The 21,145-nt window shown below is 39.8% G+C and overlaps 1 protein-coding gene across 2 annotated transcripts in view; it reads right to left on the bottom strand.

Annotated features, from left to right (window-relative positions):
* ikzf2 (IKAROS family zinc finger 2) overlaps positions 1-10,656 on the bottom strand; it is a 28,034-nt gene extending 17,378 nt beyond the window's left edge. Inside the window, exons 1-3 of one of the 2 annotated variants that reach the window (XM_061842409.1) lie at positions 10,580-10,656; positions 5,882-6,070; positions 1,888-1,937 (exon numbers count right to left, since the gene is read on the bottom strand). In XM_061842409.1, coding sequence (XP_061698393.1) covers positions 1,888-1,937; positions 5,882-5,895 — 64 coding nt within the window. In that variant the 5' untranslated portion in view covers positions 5,896-6,070; positions 10,580-10,656. Of the gene's footprint in view, positions 1-1,887; positions 1,938-3,743; positions 4,123-5,881; positions 6,071-10,579 lie in introns of those variants that run through there. The other variant, XM_061842410.1, reaches the window with a different exon arrangement.
* Between the last annotated feature and the right edge of the window lie 10,489 nt (positions 10,657-21,145).

The raw sequence follows: 21,145 nt of genomic DNA, 5'->3' as shown, positions 1-21,145 counted from the left end.
GTTAACATTTGAATGAAACCGTAGGCTATACAGTTAAATGTGTTTTATGACGGCTATGTCTGTCAAATTTAGGATTTGGAAAATGTACAAAATACTTTGTGTTGGGTGGCAACAATTAACCCATATGGTTATACATCTGTGTTTGTACCTTCATAAATTTCATATTCATCCTTTTTGATGAAAGTTACTTGACCCGTACATTTCTAGGATGTTTTTCCAAAGCATACTAATTTGAATCTAAGAGTAAGTAATTGATGTAAACACTGCAATGTTAATTAAATACAAGTAAAGATACACTTACATACAATCACAATGACTGGGAGGATTCAATCATTCTTCTGTGTGGAATGGATTTGTTTTTTTTCCCCATTAAGTGGCCCAGGGACAACAACAATAACAACAACATGCCCTCGGGTAGGGATATGAACTGGCGACCTTCGGGTTAGAGGGCATTTGGTTACCTGCTGCACCACAACGCCCACACTGGCATGCCACACATTGATTAAATCCTCAATTAAAATCCACAGTGTTCACTCGACCTCACATTTATGTAACGACTACATCAAAACAAGGAAGTGATTACTTGCATACACCTCCACCATTTGTAGCTAAACAAATAGCTCCTGTAAATCCATCTTTCATGCCATAGACGAAGGAGTCCTTCCGTATTTCTTTTCATTATGACCCTTATCCCCGCTGTCAGCATAAATTCATATTAATACAAACCCCGAAAGAGATTTAAAAGTCCCTACCGTTGTAAAGAATAATCAACTATTTGTTTTCAGTAACACTGATCTATAAATCTACTGAAAGGAAAATAGCAAAAGTCAATGATGGGGCCAAAACACAGGCTTTGCGATTTTCAGCCATGTGTTGCGCGTGTTTATTTTTCTCTCATTTGGGAGTGAACAGTAACAGGGCTGCTCAGTGCGGAAAATTCTTTCAATTGTATGAATTTGATGGGAATAAGACAAGAAAAAGCAATTTAATAATGCAGTGGCAACTCCAAAGTTTAATGCTTCCAAATATGTGCAAAGATTTCACAATTGTAATTATCTAACTTTAGATCAGTGAGCATAAACTCTTTTGCTTTTTTAAAATATAATTTCATTTAGTATGTATGTGTGATGGCACAACGTAAGGGTTCTATTGACGGCAAAGAGAAAAAGTATGATGATGACAGTTGACTGGAAATGGGACTTAACGTGACGTTAGATATCAGAACAGGGAAATCTGTCCCGGCTGCTTAATACAATGTAGTTTGGCTAAAGTGACATTAAGATGATGAAAAGAACAATTGATGGAATCCTGCCTCTGCATGTTTTCCAACATGCCACAACTCTGCGTCACCAAAGTAGATATTGAGTTTATCATTTCTTGCCCAGGAGTTAACTGTATTTTTTTCTTCTGTAAGACAGTATGAGAATGTTAAAAAGCTAAGTTGAAGTCCCTTTAGCAGTTCTCTCATCGCATCATGCCCCCCCCTACTGTACATCATCCGAGAGTGAGCAATACTGTATTTTCATTTTTATTAGTGAATAACAATTGGACTTTTTTTGCAGTTACTGTAAGAATGTTAAAGTACTTAAAACATTGCCTTTGCCGACAATAAAGCCATTTATAAGAGGTCACATGTTCCATAGGGAAATAGACGATTTGACTGTCCATGGTTTCTAAAAATAATAATAATAGTAATAATAATAAATAAAAATTACAAGTCAACTAACAGGAACACTGGCAGTTTTAGATTACTGTCAAAATATCAAGAACCTTGAAGCACACAAAAGTGAGAGAAGTGAGGATAACAAAACACAGACTCGAGATTCTTCAACACCTTCACTTGTGTCCTCAGTACCGAGTTGCTGTAGAAGCAATTTTAGGACTTACTTGCAGGGTAGCCATTGGGTGCCTCCATTTCCAGCGCTGTGGTGATGTGGCTGAGGAGAAAGACAATAATACTTACACTTCAACATATATTTTTGCACCTGTGCGTATTTACTTTAGGTATTCTCAAATTAGCCGAGCATGTGGGGATAACGCATAATGTTAAATGGAATACTGTATAGATTAGATTCATCAGTCATCACGACAAAGACGTTTGAAAAGGCATTTGAATGGCATGGAATTCAAGCACCTGGTCATTATCATCAATTATTGTTAAAATAGCGACAAGTTTACCACTCGTTCAGGTTAATTTTAAAAATGTGCCTCATACATCACTTGAATTGAATTCTTATTAATTAACAAAAAGTGCTACCCTCATTGAATTTAGATTACAACATAATCCAAGTCAGTGTCCACACTGACTCTTTTCACTGATCTCAATTGGGCCTCTTTAACACCCAAAGAAAAACATAAAAGGGAGATAACATGTATTTATTTCTAAATTATTTGCAAAAATAATTTGGCAAACTGGTGGCATGATAAGAACATAATATATCGTACCCCCCCCCAAAAAAAAAAAAAAATCTGAGTTGATATAATTACCTTCTAGTGTCTCTCCTGAGTCAAATGATTTGGTAATTTTAGTCGAGGACCAAGGGAGGGGATCAACGTCTCTTCCTCCCTTAAAAGACCCCAAAAGTCCAAATGCCTTATTTCCTCTCGTGATATTGAAATAATAGAGAGAAGCTCCGCATCACTGAGTAAAGCAATCGGAAAACCCCCGCCATGAAGGTGCTGAGTGCACGTTTAGAAACGCATGGAAAAGTTAAGGAGCGCATCTTTCCCCGATTGTGACCAAGAAGTCAATGTCTCTTTGTGCGCCCCTCCCGACGATCTAAAAATACGATATCATTCCGAGAAAAGTTCGACACGACCCGACTCGACCTGATGTACAACAGGGACGTCGGAAAGGGAAACGTCGACGGGCTGCTAAGAAGGAAAGAAGCAGAGGGATGGATCAAACTGGATCCACCGGTTCCTAAGGAATTAGCCATAGCGACAGGGAGCAGCCAGTCGCTTTTCAGGGGACTGGAAAATCCGTTGGTTAGTCGCTGTTGAAAGAAAGCAAATGCTGGAGAGGTGACTCACGAATGCTGGAACTGCAGCGCCTCACACGAACTCAATGGATACAATACAACAACAAAGGTCACAACATTAGGTACACTCACATGCAGGATTCCAAATCTTCACACTTTTGATGGACGCAGTTCGAGACGCATTCATTTAAATCACTCAAAAAAATAGCTGTAGTCTATGATTACATTTATTTTTGTTATTTTAAAAAAAATCATGGAAGAGTGATTTACTGCGACTAAATTTCTCCTCTGGATTAATGAAAATATTTTCTAATCTGAAGTATGCGTGGGATATTAATGAAACATGATTGAGATCACCAGACTGCTTCTAAAAAGATTCACCAAAACTTTGTGAAGTAACGTGTTGCACTTGCAATACACATACATTGTATTGACTCTTATTACGTAGTCCTCAAATGATGAATGAAACATTGACTTACGCGATCACTATTTTGTAGAAACCATGCCGGAGATTGTCATGCCAAACTAAGGCTAAAATATACGAGAGAAGCATCGTTAAGTTTGTTGTATTTTCAGTTTGCTTTATTTGGGGGAATTTAGTACGACCGACAATGCAACAGGTGATCTGATCGAGCCGGTCCGTTACCTCACCAGCATGCACTGCAGCACATCGCCGATAAGTTGAATTATAATATGCATTATTGTGTTTGTCTTATTATTAGGCTACCCCCCCCCTTTTTTTTTTTTTTTTTTTTTTTTTACCTGAAGCATACGGTATACTATCCCATTGAGGTGCACGGCGAGCCAGAGTGAATATCGAGGTCCGGATAACACTTCATTGTTGGAGCAAGCAGAGGGAGATAGAAGGTCCGGGTCGGTTCCGAAGCTCCCGCAGCAACAGTAACGGGCTGCTATAAGATCCACCGCCGCCTTTCCTTCTCCATCTCCCGCAGAGAGCTGCTGCAGAGTGACAAGTGCCACTTGTGGAGCTACAGCGATGCGGTGTGGGTACGTCGAAATTTCTCAGTGAGAAATGGACCACGTACTGCAGACTCAGTCTGGATCTTCTTGGCCAACGGTTTCTTTACGGACCTTTGATTTGTAACCATGAAGGCTAATTGTGTTCGTAAACTGCACCGCAACCACAATGTAGACATTAGTTTTAAAAACGTTACAATTTTAAATCCGGGCTCTTATCTTATGTTACTAATACGGGTACAGCTTGAAGTGAGGTGAATATTTTAAAATTCATTTAAAATTGTGAAGTTTTTGGCCAGGTGTTTGAAATAACTGAATTTAGGGAACATCAATGCTCGAAGAATGTGGAGCGCAAATCACCTCAACTGGGACTCTCTCTTGTGGTGAGGAAGGAATATTACAAATTTTTGTGGTAAGCGATGTGAGTGAATACCTTTGCAGTCATATTGTGCCAAAAGAAACAAACCTTCTTATAAACACAAAAGTAAAAAAAATCTAATAAAACTTCATTTGCAAAGAAATAAAAAAACAAATGTTGATGTGATTTTTTTTTCATGTCACACTAAGTAAAGGTAGGGACAAGAATGCAAGATTTGATTTTTAATCACCTTAAAGTAGTATATCATATATGTTGTGAGTGGTGTACTAGTAAAAAGTTATGTAATATTATGCCAGTAACATGATACAAGCGCACGATCTCAGTTTATCAACAATTTACCGGCTTATAGACGTTAGCTATCCTGCTCACATTAGCTATCGAATTGATTCATACATTTTGTATTCTATGCGGCCACATTTCTTTATTAATTTATGATGACCTGGGAATTGCATAACTGAATAGAATTCAACACGTATAGCCGCTATGGCTTAAAATTTGATTTAGCAAAGAAAGGAAAGCACAAAATGCCCATAATTAAAGCAACCATTTTTTTTATCTTTAAATATTTTTGTTTGTCAACACCTATTCAGTCATTAAGGAGCACACGCAAATATCATGGCAAGGAAAAATATTTACAGTGCGAGTAAGTAATATTCACATCCACCCCAATGCACGAAACCAGATAAGTGACTGAATGAATAAATAAATAAACAATACATTTCCACCAATATATCTCATGTTAAATCCACTTCTTTGCTCTAGCACCTGTTCAAATCAAATTAAATCGAGCTTTGAACCTGTTTCAATCAATTGAAACATGAACATAAAAGGTTAGTCTTAAGCCTCTGAAAACCATCAAAAGAAAAGGTGATTTAAAAAATGAAAAACATCACTTAAAAGCACCAACTAAAAAGGTGAATCACACAGTCTCTGCAGTCTGGCTGGCTGTTCCATAACTTCAGGCCATTATGGCTGAATGCAGCCTCCCCGTGGGCTTTTGCTCTTTGCTCTTTGCTCTTGGAACAATTAAAAGGCATTTCGCTGTTCTGTTCACTACTTACCTGCAGTGTTTTGTTTTTTTTTTGTTGTTTTTTTTTGCTTGTTTATTTTATTCCAGAGAGCAAGCTGCGTGTTTACATGTCACCCTGCGACACAGTCAGGATCATCATTGACGAACTGAAGCCCATCAAAGTGTATTCCAGGGTCCCGGATGTGCTCATCCAGTAACCGCAGTGCGAAAGGGGAGCCCGTTCACACAAATTGTTACATGTGGCTGGTCAACGTGAGTTGTTTCAACTTCTTTGCTGTCACTACAGCCCAATTGAGTTCTCATAAACCTCTCTGACATCGCATACCCTTTTGTCCCATACAATGTGGTTCACTTTACGCAGCCTTATTTTTTTTTTTTTTTTGTGTGTAGCAACTGCCGCTACTTTCTCCGTTCTCAAACAAAACCGAAGGTGATATGTCCGTTTATAATAATTTTCTTTAACCTGATCCTACAATTCTGATATCATTTACTCCTCTATGATGTCATACTCACCTCATTGACCCCATTCTGTGGGCAGGATGGGACTTGAGTAGCAGCAGGCCGACTCAGTGACACTCTCCTGGGCTTTGGGGTGCTAGAGGTGCCACATGTGGTGTCCTCTGGGAGAACCAAACAGTGGTGATGTTTAATGGACAGAGCAAGCTGTAGTCCGAAGCTCTGCAGGAATGTCCCCAGCCGTTACTGCCACGGAGAAAGGAAGAGAGAGACGTTAAATAGGAGGGCAGCTTGCTAGAAGGCGCCTTGATCTACGAATTGGCCACACCTGAATCAAGCGACGAGAAGGATGATAGGCTGGTCTTTTTTTTTTTTTTTTTTTTGGCACGCCATCACGCGATTGCCCAAAACTGCCTCAGCGATTAACTGATCAGCTGCGATCGATGCATTGAGCAACCCTGCTTTAAAATATCGTTGGGTGTGATTGTACAAATGATTGTTTGTTTCTATGATTGGCAAATGATGGCTGGGATAGGCTCCAGCACTCTTATGACCCTTGTGAGGATAAGTGGCTCAGAAAATGGATGGATGTGCTGTTGTGTGTTTACCTGCGTAGGACCCAGTAGCATTGGTGCTGACTTGCGCCTCCATGGATTCCAAAATGTGTTTAGTGTGCCAGTCCACACTGAGCGTCTCCATCTGGCAGACACCGGGTCTCTGGCAGCTAGAAATCCTAAACCTTGCATACCAGTCAAAATGAAATGTAATGTTTCCTAAATTGTGCCTCACTTGTACAGACTGCTAAAAACAAAAAATCATATATATTGAGTCTGTCTACTCAAGATTTTGTTGTGTGTTGAATTAAGGAAAATGGTGGCAATGGTGGGATTCTTGAAACTGCAAAACTGTAGAGGTCATAAATGTCTATTTTTTTGTGACAATGGCAACACTAGAGGAGGGCTTATACAGTCCTGACTCCAGTAAGCTGATTTTCCAACATCCTGCACAAACCTGCGCCTCTTTGGTCTTGAAGGGTCATGAGGGAATCTCAAAACACTTAAGAGTCTTTATCAATAGGCTCCGACAGGGCTTGACCAGTAGCCACTACCTGTCCTTATTGCTTTGGCCCTTGCTTTGTCATCACGGACGTCCACCTGAATTGCCCCCTAAATGCCAAGGTGGTAAACCTCCTGCCCGAACTCCTGAACTGCTCAGCCAAGCGCCTCACTTTGGGTGGCCTGGACGACCACAAGACTGACCCAGATGGGTGGCTGTTTGGTCCCTGTAACACCAGTGTTAGCGTTTGGTCCACATTACCTGCAGTAAATCACGTTTTTCAGGTTGGGGTTGAATTTCATCGATTCTGTTCATAACTCTTATGGACAGAATTTCTAGGCACAGCCAAGGTGTAGAGGGGGTCTGTTTTGGTGGCCTCACTATTGCATCTTTGCTTTTTGCAGATTATATGGTTTTGCTGGCTTCATCTAGCCATGATCTTCAATTATCACTGGAGTCTTTTGCAAGATGGGGATGAGAGCTGGGTTGAAAATCAGCAGATCCAAATCTGAGACCATGGTCCTTAGTTGGAAAAGGGTGGCACGCCCTCTTCAGGTTGGGTATACTATCCTGCTCCAAGTGGCAAAGTTAAACTATTTTGGGTGCTCTTCACAAGTTAGGGAAGAATGAAACATGAGGTTGACAGGCCAATCGGTGCAGCATCTGCAGTGATGCAGACTTTTTTTTTTTTTTTTTTGGGGGGGGGCGGGAGCTCACAATTTACTGGGCTTCTGCATTCCTACTCTCACCTAAGGTCAAACTGTGAGATGTGACCTAAATAACATGTTCACATGTACATGCGGCCAAAATGAGTTTCCTCCACAGGGTGTCCCGGCTCTCCCTTAAAGATAGGGTGAGAAGCTCTTCCGTATTGAGAGGAGCCAGATGAGCTGGCTGGTGCGTTTGTTTAGAATGCCTCCTGGACTCCTCCCTATTGAGATGTCATGGGCACGTCACACTGGGAGGAGACCCCAGAACATGCTGGAGACAACGTGTCTCCCATCCAGACAAAGAACGTGTCAGACCCCAAATGAGGTGGGTGAAGTGGGTGGGTAGGGGGATGTCTGGGGTTCCCTACAAAACCTATTGCCTCCACAACCTGACTTTGGATAAGTGCCAGAAGATGGATGGATGGATGGATGGATGGATGGATGGATGGATGGATGGATGGATGGAAAATGTGACTGGCCCCCACAGAATCCATGAGCTCAACTGGGATGTAAGAAATCATCATTCCAACATATAATAGCACTTAAAATAAATCAATTTTAACCACTTCTCCCGTTCAGGGTCAAAAGCGAGCTGGGGCCTTTCTCAGCAGACTATGGGCTAGCGAAAGGATACACCTTGGTTTAGAAGTTTCTGTCAGGGCCAACACCGCTTTATACTTGCATTAAAGCATTCTATAAGGCCACCCTATCATTAACCACAACTGAAGTTAGCACAGAATGAAAGATTTCAACTTGTGACATCGTCATAAATTACAGTGATTGCTTTCAAATCAATTTTATTGCATTTGTCACTCATCTTTAATAGAGAAAGACAAATTAGTTGTGACGAGTTGCTGATCGAGTCAAGATGAGTACAAATCCGTCAACCTGACCGACTGTGGACATGTTATAATGACCTGTGTCAATCAGTCAATCAATCAGTCAATTAGATTTTTATTCCGTACGACCACCAATGAGATTTGACGAGTGAATAACGAGGATGGATGAGGTGATCAGAAGATTGCTGCTGTCACTGATTGAGTAGCCATGGGGGAAATGACATTTAGAAGCATAAATGGAATCCTATTTCATCAGAATACTCAGGATACATGTATTTCTTTCAGTGGAACTTGTAACTGTAGTACTGTAATGCTGGCAAAACTGATGACCGTCCGTTGCCCATAAAAAAAAAAGAATAATCGTGTTTTCAGGCATACTTTCAGCTTATTCCTATTTAACTGCATCAGTTAATACTTTTGATTCTGTAATAATAATAATAATAATGATGATAATGCAATGTTTATTTTTTGTATTTGTCATGTAAATCAATTTTTAAAAAACAAAGCACACTTGTGATTGAATCTTTTAGATATTTGTAGAACATTGAAAATTCTTATGTGAAAATCTCACTGTACTCTACTTTCAAAATAGAAAACACACGTTCATTGGAAATCAGCACAATTGCATCATTAGCCTGCCAATGATGAATGCCATCACAGTGTGTCTTACAATAAATGGTACCCCAGACTAAAATGTATGTTTTACAAAATATAATAATAATTTAATTAAGACCATTAGTCACACCTGTTAAAATTTGATCAAACTTCATTTAGCATGTCACCTCTATAATCCAACGTAGAATAACTCACTATTTTGAAATGAAATCTGCAAAGGTGCTGAATTAGGTAAGTACATCTATAATATCACGGACAAAAACAATCTATACTGATACTACTTTATTGTTTTGCGTGTTCTTGGGTGCACTTGAGTTTTGCACACATTGGCTTTTATAGTGCAAGAAAATTATGGTGGTGGTTCCTTCTGGGTAGCTGGACTCAGTTGTGAACCCCTAAATCCCTTCAATACCCGATTGGTGAGCAATAACACTCAGAGTTTGCACAGAAACATACTCAGACAGAATTAGTCTGCCTCCCTCAAGCAAGGCACTTGCCAGAGCAGACTGTAAATGAGCCTCAACAAAGCACTGCTCATCCTTGAGCTGGCAGACGCATCTATAAATGCTTCATGTTGTTGTTTTACAGGGAGAGTGGATCTGCAATTCATGGGGCCCAAATGTCTGAATCACAAATATGGATTTTTCATTTCATTTTTTTCAACCAGATCACAGGTATATTTGATTTTTCAGGTTGACATATCTGACTACACAGGGGTTTAGGATATCATGGAACCCTAAAGAAATAAGAAAAACAGTACTGAGGATTAAAATACAAGTAAAGAATGATATGGGAGTGGGTCGGGGGCTGAAAAAATCATAAGGAATATGATTTCTGCAGCTCATTTAATGTTGCTGTAGGTCCCTCACCAACCACCACATTGTTTTTCTGTTTTTCTATCAATTTTGAAAGACCCTCCAGTTCTTGGTAATTTTACTGTTCTGCAAACGTTCATGTATTCACCACTTGACAATGATGACCTGCACTGTGTTCCATGGTAAATGTAAAACCTTGGTAATTCATTTGTACCCTTTTCTAGAAATATATACTTTATCAACGGGAAACCTCAGGTGCTTTGGAAGCACTCCGTAGAACCTGGATTTGGCTGTTTAATGCAGATCAAAAATTCGTGGGAAACTCCTTTCGGAACAGCTGAACTGTATTTGGGGGTTAGTCAAAGTCACTTTAAATCATGACAGGTGTTTGACGTATTTAACATGATTTTGGATATGATTGATTAGATGAAAATCTGCACATAGTTAAAATAGATTGTAAATATTTAGAAAACTTAATTATATAAATTTTCCTTCTAAAAAGCTTTGTTTCACTTTTAATTGTATAGTATTTTCAAATGAGTTATGGTGGTTTCTTTCCTTTTTTTTATCGTGATGTGTTGAGTTGCTAACATCCACTGTATACAGTGCCATGAAAAAGTACGAGTATTTGCTTTTGTTTGATGAGTTTAAACATCAAAGATGGGAAACTGTGCCAATAAATAAATAAATAAATAAATAAATTAAAAAGGGGGCAAATACCTTCCCATGGCTAGGTAGACTATGCCACATATTGAGTATCAGCATGAAATTCAAATCTGCTGTCACAAGTAATATCCATCCATCCATTTTCTTAGTCGCTTATCCTCACAAGGGCCGCGGGAGAGCTGGAGTCTATCCCAGGTACGTCCTGAACAGGTTGCCAGCCAGTTGCAGGGCACATAGAAACAACAGTTGCACTCACAATCACACCTAAGGGCAATTTAGAGGGTCCAATTAGCGCAGGTGGGAGGAAACCGTAGAGCCCGGAAAAAACCCACGCAGGCAGGAGAAAAACATGCAAACTTCACACAAGCGGGGCCGGGATTGAACCCAGGACCACAGAACTGTGAGGCCAGCGCTTTCCAGCTGATCCACCATAACCCCACAAGGAATACATTAATATAAATTGATTGATGCAAAAAGTCATTCAATGTGAATTTTCTGTAATGATGAGATGAGGTTTTTTGGACCTGAAATGGTAAGATGCTCATTACGACATTTCTCCTTGTATTGTTGTTGTCACTAAAATGTATATCGACTGCGGACTTAAATACAAATGACTCAAACCGCTAGATGGCACTCTTCTCATGGAAATGATGAAAGGTGGGGAATGGGGGGAGGAGGGTTCTCCAGGGTTTGTGGCAGACGTCTTGCTAATTTCATGTTGAGGTACGTTTGGGGAGAAGCAGAATATAAAAGGCCGATCCTGTGAGAAGCTTTTTTTTATTTGAGTGTATTGACATCTTCGCATGGAGAGGTAGTGGAACTGGGAGCTGCTGGAGCTGCTGTGTGTTTTTTTTTTTTTTTGTCACTCCTTCATTTGCTTACTCACAGTGCCTGACATATTCCTTTAGCAATATAAATAGAACGTTGTGATTGTTTATATTGCACTGGGCGAACAGTGGGAGTGCTTCAGATTATTCTGCTAAATTGCTATTGCAATGACAACAATGCACTTTTAATGCCCCCCCCCCCAAAAAAAAAGGAGTGGAGATTTGCCAGCTCAGTTTTTATCCCGCACTTGTCACTGTTCTGTCCAAATTATATTATTATTTGCTAACAGCAAAAACGTGCCTCCTTAGTCACACAAACAGCATTTGCCTGCTGCTCCCCAGTGGCATCAATATGCCTATTTTGTAGGGACCTAACCCACAAAACTTCAACCACACCCCATCCATTGCAAAAGCCACACCAAAGATCCTATACTAGCAATGCCCCTGCTGCTCACTCGACATGTCAAAAGCTTTCTGAACCTTGCAGTGTTTTTAAAGTGATCCCAACATAATGACTTACAGTGCTCAACATAAATGAGTAGACCCATTGAAAAAGTTTGATGGAAAGCATTACTTTTCCTTAAAGAATGAATATATTTTCATGGTATACTACTCTTATACCAGAAAACACCCCCACAAATAAGGCTTTCATTATGCATCCACAAATTTCTCAAACATGGAATATTGCAAAAATGAGTGCACACTCAGAAGATTCTGACTTTATTTTATTTTCTACTGGTAAATTGACAAAAGCCATACTTTTCACAGAGTGTGTAGTTATTAACAGTACGTTAGGAACTGTATAGTAGCACTGACTATTTAGGAGAAAACAAAAAGAAAGAATGAGATTTTTTTCCCCCCTCTATGAGGGAGTATTTATTTCGTTGTTTTCTACAGTTTTTCAAAATAGCTACGAGCTAACTCAACTCTCTGGAGTGCGCAGGCCACGGACAGCTCCAACTTTTCACATTTCAGCATGGTGAATTATTGATATTTCTTTTCTTGCCATTCCATCACTCACTCAATTTTGTCTGCTAGCGCTTAAGAAATATCAGTGAGGATATTGCAGTCCCAATATAGACCATTCCATAGTCCAGCCTTTCATCATTTATGGATAATTATATTTAAAATGATGGCAGTCAGATTAAAGAATTAGATGGAAGACCTCTCAGGAATGAATGCTTTCATGTAGAGTTGAACTCTTGCGATGTATCTTTTTTAATGTACATAACATACAAAACATCATAATGTATCCCTAAATATACCACTTATAATATCATCAATCATATCAGTCGCACTCTTTGGTTCATAGGATATTTTGAGGCATTAATCTTGAGTTGGATTGAACTGTATTGACATTCCAGTCACATGAATCAGGATACATCCAAGAAAATCTCAATTCTGTCATATTGTGAGGAACAATCAATTTTTCTTCATTTCACATACAGTATATTGTACATTAAATAAACAGATGTTGGGTCTGCATCAACTCAGGCAAATGTGTGCCATCAAATAAGCACACAACACATAACGACACTAGGTCCCAGAGAACAACTTCGACATGAGTTTTATGGTTTATTTCCAAAGGATGTTGAATTAGTAGAGGCAGGTCATCCTACCTGTATTCAGTCATACAAAAATAAGTAAAAGTGCATCAGTCATGATAATACCTGATGGTGAATAAACATTAGTTAGGGTGGAACTTTCCTTGGCTAAAACCAGCAAAAGAAAGTCAAAATACCTGAAATTGCTCACTATGATGTCGTGCTGTTGTTCACTAACCCTAACTAACCCTAACTACCTTTACAATAAAAAACAGTCATAATTATATTATAAACAAAGGGTTACCCAGCAATGTAGTTTGAGCATCCATTTCATAAGCGTATCTCAAAACCATCTGGTGAAGATTTACAACTCGTGAGGGAAATGGCGAGGACATTCAAAAAAGTGTTTATTTGGATCGGATCACATTTAGCGGTGCTAATCGTGTAGATGGTATTATCATATTTAATAACAGGAATAATTAGAGAACTCTCTGATTTAAAAATGAGGCGGCACAAGAAATATGAGTCCATCCATATGATCCTTCATTGAAATAATTTACATCTTTATTGATCCCGTCTGGAGAATACATTCTTAGTAATACATTTGGTTCAGACTCTTAAAAATTGAAGGATTAAACTGTGATGGAAATAAAATAGACTGTAACTCTACTCAATTTCCATGTAAACTTGGAATTTTGTTCTGGACAATTTATGTGAAACTGTAATACACACATAGTGTGGAGTAAAATACTGGAAATATGTAAGAACTATTTCAGAGAAACGTTGTACATTGACCAAATCAGAACTGCATGTACAATCCTTACTAATTCCATTGGTGCATGATATCAACAATGCGAGGAATGAGGAGCAGAATCGTGGTTAACATCATTTTCATTCTGGTGAGTGCTGTGGATGCCGTAGTACACCTGAAGTCCTAATCATGGCTAGACCAGTACTCTTTTGTGACAACTGCCTATCACTATTGTATTGCAGTTGAAACATTTTTCCCATCTCTGGACCCCTCCAAAAAATTGTGATGAATGCGTCGATTGTGTTAGTTAAGAAAGTATACATTCATGATCTTTTCACAACTGAAAATGAATAATGAAATGAAAATCAATCTTTGAACAATTGAACCTTGTTCCTCCAAGTTGGTGAGATAGCCTGCCTCATGATCACAACAGCATATTTATCAGATGCGACATCGATGAGCAACTGGTGCTTTTGCAGCCTCCTGGCATGCTCAAGTTTCTTCTGCTGCTCCTTCTCATCCATGTCCAGCTGCATATATTTAGCTTTTTCTTCCTCTACCATAGCATTCTGTGCAACCATTTCCCTGTGCTTGTTTTTGTCCAAAATATCCTCCCGTATTTGTTGAAACAGCTTTTTCTTAGATTTGTCTTTCCTCTCTTCCTGAATTTCAAGCTCCCGCGCGTACAAATCACGACAATGCGAGGCTTTATCCCGCTCTTCTTTGGCCTGTTGTCGCTGTACTTCTTGCAATTGCTCTTTCTCCTTTATCTGATTTAAATTATATTCATAGAAAGAGTTTTTATTTGGGCACTTTTGACGAGCTCTCTTGTCTCTATCGTTCCAAAATTCCTCAAGTTCTTGCCTTTTATTCTCTTCTAACACTCTGTTTGCTCTGCTCTCCATCGCCTGCAAATCTTTTTTGAATTCTATCAGTTTCTCATTTGTGATTGTCTCCTTGTCAACTACAGAATAGAAGATAGCATTGTCTGCCTCATTTCTGACAAAAGTAAAAATCTCTCGCAATTTTTCCAGCTGCCTCTCTCTTTCCAGCTCCCTGGCCGTTGGTCTCGGTTGGTCCTTGGCTTTAAGCATGACCTTTGTTATTCTCAACTGGGCTCTGGCCAACTCTTTTGCTTTTTCCAACTGTTCCATTTTAACGTGTTCCTTTGCTTTTGGCAGCTCTTTCGCTTTTGTCAGCTTTGTGTTTCCTATCTCCTTTGGTTTAACCAGATCCTTCCCATCAGCTCGCTCCTTTGCTGTCGTCAACTCTTTCACTTTTGCAAGCAACTTCACTTTAGTCCCCTCCCTTGCTTTTGCCAGTTCCTTCTTTCCAACCACTGAACCGTGTTCCTGTGGTTTTACCATCGAAGCGCGTTCCTGTAATCTTCCCTTTGTAGCCACCTTGTGTTTTGAGGTTCTTGCTGCATTCATCTCTGTGTGTGGTCACTCTTAGCTGTGTTTTAAGTGACAACAAGAGGAATGTCATAGTTGTAACACTTCTCTATCCATTGCTATCCATCAGCTGTTATGTATTAGAGCAACTTCATGACAGCACGAGCTTTTGGATCAGGGCAGTTGATGATGTCACGGTCGTGAAGCAAATCACATTTTGTCTTTAATTCAGGGTAGTTGAATGACATCACTTTGTAATAGCAATTCGCATGACCCGTTCACATCTTCGTTGAGCACTGGATGACATCATTGTTATTAATGGCTGTTTATTAATGCTGGCCTGTGAAAGCATCTGAGGTAACTCAGGCGATCTCAGAGCCAGTATTAATAACCGTTACCACTGAATATCAACATACTCCAACAATGAATTACATTGTCATTGTGGAATACACTCACACTAACAAACCAATTGATACTCATTAGATACCTTCAGTATAGAACATAAATATCTGGACACACTGTTTCATCAAAACAGGATAAACCTTTTGGCTTAGTCTATAAACAGTATTGTGTTGCATTTTGATTGTTTTTTTTTTCCTTGCATATTAAAAACAAATACAAAAAATGGAGGTTTTATTGGAAAATACATAACATTCCTATAATTAACAAAAAATAATTCAATTTAATGAGTTAGTGTATAATATACATCAATTCTATCCACAACATGCCGCGTATCGGTATATTAAAACATTACCACATTTGTAAATTATTGCGAAAAGGCCATGTGTACATGATTGCAAAAGTGTTTCAAAAACATGTAGATTGGAAAAACAAAATCAATGTTGTCTCAGGGTCTATGCTCAGGAATATTCATATTCGGAGGGGATTGATTTTAATCTGCAACCTTAAGGTTAGCAGATGACCAGTTAAACTCCTGAGCCAAGTCAAATCGTGTCATGATGAAAATTACCGCATGTCAGATTGGGTTGAACCTAAGGATCGCCAACAGATTCTTCAGGGTTTGAAGAAGTAATCTGGAGGTTTAGTCTGTTTTATTATCACCACTGAATAAAAACTGTAAAAGATTCATCTGCTACAACATCTACTCGTAACTGGTGATTCTGCTGTCGCATTGTCTGATGTGTTCTCCGAAGAACTTCTTTATCTGATTTCAGTTGTATGTTTGTTTTTGCATCTTCTATTCTTACAGTCTTTTCCAGCATTGCTCTTTGCATGTCTCTGTCCAAAATGTCATCGCGCATTTGTTTCAACAGCCTTCTCTTTGACTTCTCTCTTATCTCTTCCTCTCGTTTAAGCTCCTCCATGTAGAACTTAAGATAGTGCTTAAGTCTGTCTTGCTCTTGCTTCTCCTCTTGTCTTTGTGCTTCTTGCTGCTGTTTTTTCAGCAGCTTGATCTTGTAATCGTCTAAAGTTTGGCAATGAATTTGTCTGTGAATAGCTGTGCGATGGACCTCATTCCAATACTCGGGTTCTTGACTTGTGTCCTCTTTATCCTTGAGCACTAACTGTTTTTTGTTGCATTCTGTGGGTTTCTGATTTGCAATTGGCTCCCTGACCGGCACACTGTAGAAGAAAGAACTGGGATTTGCTTTAACAAATGAAAGAGGTTTGCTTGTCACCTGCTCTGTCTCCTTCACTTTTGCTGGTTCCTTCTCCTTCACCACTGCAAAATGCTCCTGTGTCTTTTCTATCAAACCACAGTCCTGTGAATTTGACTGTGAAGGATCCTCTTTTGGTGGATTGGACCTCATTTTACAAATCTTCATTGTTATTGATGGATATCTTTGAGAGGCCGAAGATAGTTGCAGGTGTCAAGTATCAGACCTGTGGTTGAGGTGTCACAGCTCCTCTGTGATGTCACTTTCTTCTGTGTCAGTGCATCTGATGATATCATGTTTTTGAAAAGTCACATAATTTTCTTTTGACAACTCCCAGTCGCAACCTTTATTCAAATGTTAACAATCAGTGGAATTTCCAGCTCTACCCTAGCTTTTTTCCCCGAGGTCAGTTCCGCTATCCTCAGCACCTTGAGGAAGTATCCAACTGGTGGATACACGATATCAAAGAGTAGCTGCAGCTGGTGCCCAGTCGGGAGAACGCCACAATCCTGAATTTGAAAGTCAGTCCCTTATCTTGGATTGCAGAAACATTCAAATGGATCAAATGGTTTTGTGTTGGCAACTCAGAATTTCACACAGCAGCGGTAGTGTGCTTCTGTTAAGAGTTACTAATGCAGATGGTAGGTAGTTTCATTGACATGTACTGTACATTGGCAAATGTAGTGACTCAAAGAACACCAGTCCATTATGATAGAGACTCTCCCCCTCCCCCCTTAAAAAAGGATAAAGATTCAAGCATTGGGTTGTACAAAGTCTGTCAAGTTATAAATTCAAACCATAAACTACACTATTTCCACTTCAGAGTAATCCCCTGAACTGGTCGCCAGCCAATCCAAGGTCACATTAAAACAAACAACTATTCACACTCACACCAATAAGGAATCTTCAATTAACTTACCATGCATGTTTTTGGAATGTGGTAGGACACCTGAGTATTCAGAGAAATCCTGAGCAGGCATAGGGGGAGCAAGCAAACTCCGCATGGGAAGTCTGGATTTGAACCTGAGACCTCACAACTGCGGCTGTGCCGACCAGTCATACATGCCCAAGACCGCAAATGTCTCATTTCAGGCAACAAAAATGAATGAGAATCTTTACTCATCAGCTATATACTATTTATCCTGCTCAACAAAAAATATGGGTGGAATGGTGGAAAGCATTAGCCTCACAGTTCTGAAGACCAGGGTTCAAAACCCAACCCCCCGCCTCTGTGGAGTTTGCATGTTCTTCCCATGCGTCTGCGGGTTTTTTTTCCCCTGGACACTCTGGTTTCCTCCCACATTCCAAAAACGTGTTAATTGGAGACTTTAAACTGCCTGTAGGCGTGATTGTCTCTGCGAATGGTCGTTTGTCTTTATGCACCCTGCAACTGGCTGGCAACCAGTTCAAGGTGTACGTGCCTGAAGATAACTGGGATAGGCTACAGCACTACCTCGACCTTTGTGAGGATGAGTGGCTCAGAAAATCAATGGCTGGAACTAAAAATGAGTCTGTTTGTCTTCAAGGAAATTGATACGGTGCTACGGTGAATGGTAGGCATAGCGTCCTAATCGACCAGCTGCTACTGGCCACAACTCCAGACGCATCGAGTGCATTGTTAAAAGAAAACAGCACAGGATCTCTTTTTAGACGTGCTGGGTTTTTGACTGCCCTTGTGGAAAAAACTCAAAAGTGGACAATCCCTCTCACATCAAAGAACACAATCAACATCATTGACTTTCGACTGTGACTGTCGTGCTTTCTTTGGCCTTTGGTATGTTAGACTCTTCCATTGAAGCCCCTTGCTGTTTCATCTTCAAGTTGTACTCTAAGTACCATTAACATCACCGATGACGACTCATTCTAGGAACTCTGGCCTCCTTGGTCTCATCCCTACTCCCTCTGTTCATTGTTCGACAACTTGACAGAGAGGTTATGTAAATAAAGGTAAGTGTGAAAAGGTTCAACGGCTGCAGAGATCTGAAGTCAAAGTTATATAGTTCATGGTGATTACATTGAAGGAGAAAACACAGTAGTTTGGAGTTGAAATATTCTCATCTTTTGTGACACCAGTCCTGGAATGTTTCTGACATACACACAAAAAAAAACTTAACACAACATATACAGACCTGCAGGAGAAATTAACATTTTAGCACATGAGGCAACAAAGAACGGGAAGAGTTGAACAAAATTGATTCATAATAAGCACAGACACAGGTGGGTAGAATGTAGTATCAGGCTGCAAGTTAATTGGCACAAAAAGTAGCGTAAAATGATAAGGCCGTTTGAAACTAATGATTAAAGTTTGCACAAAGACAAGCAATACAGAGACAATCAAATTGTGGTCGCACGGAGGATCAGAGCTTTGCACTTTTGCCTCACAATACAAAAGTTATGGATTGCAATCTTGCCCTGAGCCTCTCTGTATAAAATTTGTGTATTCTCCCTGTGCCTGCAGTACGTAATTCTCTCCATGTTAATACGACCTTGTTCCCCAATATCCCAAAATGTCTGTGGTAGGCTAAGGTGCTTCACTTTACTCGTCTTTATGTCAACTCTACAACTAATTGGTAATCACTCAATGGTGTACCTGATAATTGTTGATAGTTTACCCTGGTAAAAACAGGGCATACAGTAGTTGAAAAGTTTAAACATACACACTCACAAACATAGTTTAATACATACAATGTAAAATTACCATACTTTTTATGGAACATACAACAGTAACACAATTTTGTAATCAAACCTAGTTCATGATATATTAAAGAAAATTGTATAGAACCCCAAAATGCCATGGGGAAGAGCCATTTTCACACTTTCAAACTGTTTCTTCATCGAGTGAAAACAGAAAAAAACATTAACATTTGGGGGGGACAATAAAAGCTCAAATGATTAAACTTCCCCCGGGTGTTTTCCAGCAAATGTATCATCTCAAACAGATTCCCCCCCCCCCTTTTTTTTTTCACCCGAGTAATTCTTTTTCAGGATAAAGTACTACCCAGGGAATTGAAGACCATTTGCTCACTGCAAGTGGAGTGACCGCCTAAAACAGTCCAGATGGATGCCATTCTGGACCTCCATTGAAATCATCCCAATGGCTCGACCCTTCTGTCCATATAATAGACTTCTGCACGTTATTTGCCCTTGGAGTCAGCTTTTTAAACCCACCTCTTTTTTTCCCAAATGCAGCTTGGACGATTTATTTTAATGCAATTGTTATTACTTAGCATATTATCAGGAAATGTTTTACAAGGGGCCCCCTGTCATGAAGCAACCAAGCAAGTAACGTAAGAACTAAGTATCATAAGAACCAACTGGTCAGAATAGGTCAAAGAGAATCATCTATAAAGTGAGTAATATTTGGGATACGCACATGGCGCTCAGAATAGTTGTCATCAAAGCAACAGCATTTTCATCTCCAGCACTTGATGCATTACGCTTGTAACCCAAATAATATCATTGTTTGATTACTGAGTGAGTCAAATATTTACAGTATACTCCCTGATCACTTCCTAATTTGTCAGTTTGTTTAGACTCGGAACCATAGAATTTGCATGATGTTTGGCTCCTCTATCCATACATCCATTAATTTTTTATACAGCTTTTTCAGGTTTGTGAGTGAGCTTGAGGGAAAGCCTGAATACATCTTGGGTAAATCGGCAGCATCAACATCGTTCAAACGACAATTCACACAAGTAATCACACCAATGGACAATTTAGTCTGTAATGAACCTACAATATACTATGTATGGTTTTGCTTTCATTGGCTCTCAGATTATGCAAGCTGTGACAATGCCGTGAACATACAATATATTGTGTTATCGATTCAAACTTTTTTTTTTATAGTCGTGCCACTTTCCTGTGTCATGGTTCAATAATCCATCCATCCATTTCTTCCCTGCTTATCCTCACGAGGGTCCCGGGGAGTGCTGGAGCCTATTCCAGCTGTCAACGGGCAGGAAGCGGGGCACACCCTTGAACTGGATGCCAGTCAATCGCAGGGCACATTGAGACAAACAGCCGCACTCACAATCACACAAAGGGAGCAATTTAGAGTGTCCAACTAATGTTCCATGTTTTTGGAATGTGGGAGGAAACCGGAGTGCCCGGAGGAAACCCACGCAGCAATGGGGAGAACATGCAAACTCCACACAACGGGGTCTGGGATTGAACCCGGGACTTCAGAACTGTGAGGCCAAGGCTTTACCAAATGATCCACTGTGCCGCCATGGTTCAATTAAAACACACAAAATTTGGGTAACTGAATAATTTGGGGCTTACTATGACTGTGTGTGTGTGGGTGCGCGCATGTGCATGCGTGTACATATATGTGTGGACTGTATGCTTTAAATTCTATCCACGATGATGAAAACACAGTTATGTAGACCATGATCAGCCTCCCTTCCACCGGATGTGTCAAGCTTGAATAAGCTTTGAGAAGTCAAAAGCCCTTTTTCCCTTGTCAAAGCTGACAGTTTAGAAAAT

The sequence above is a fragment of the Syngnathoides biaculeatus genome, chromosome 14 (assembly GCF_019802595.1).
Source record: "Syngnathoides biaculeatus isolate LvHL_M chromosome 14, ASM1980259v1, whole genome shotgun sequence".
NCBI classification, from domain to species: domain Eukaryota; kingdom Metazoa; phylum Chordata; class Actinopteri; order Syngnathiformes; family Syngnathidae; genus Syngnathoides; species Syngnathoides biaculeatus.
Note: the sequence above shows the minus strand (reverse complement) of the source record. Positions and strands in the feature narration are given on the sequence as shown.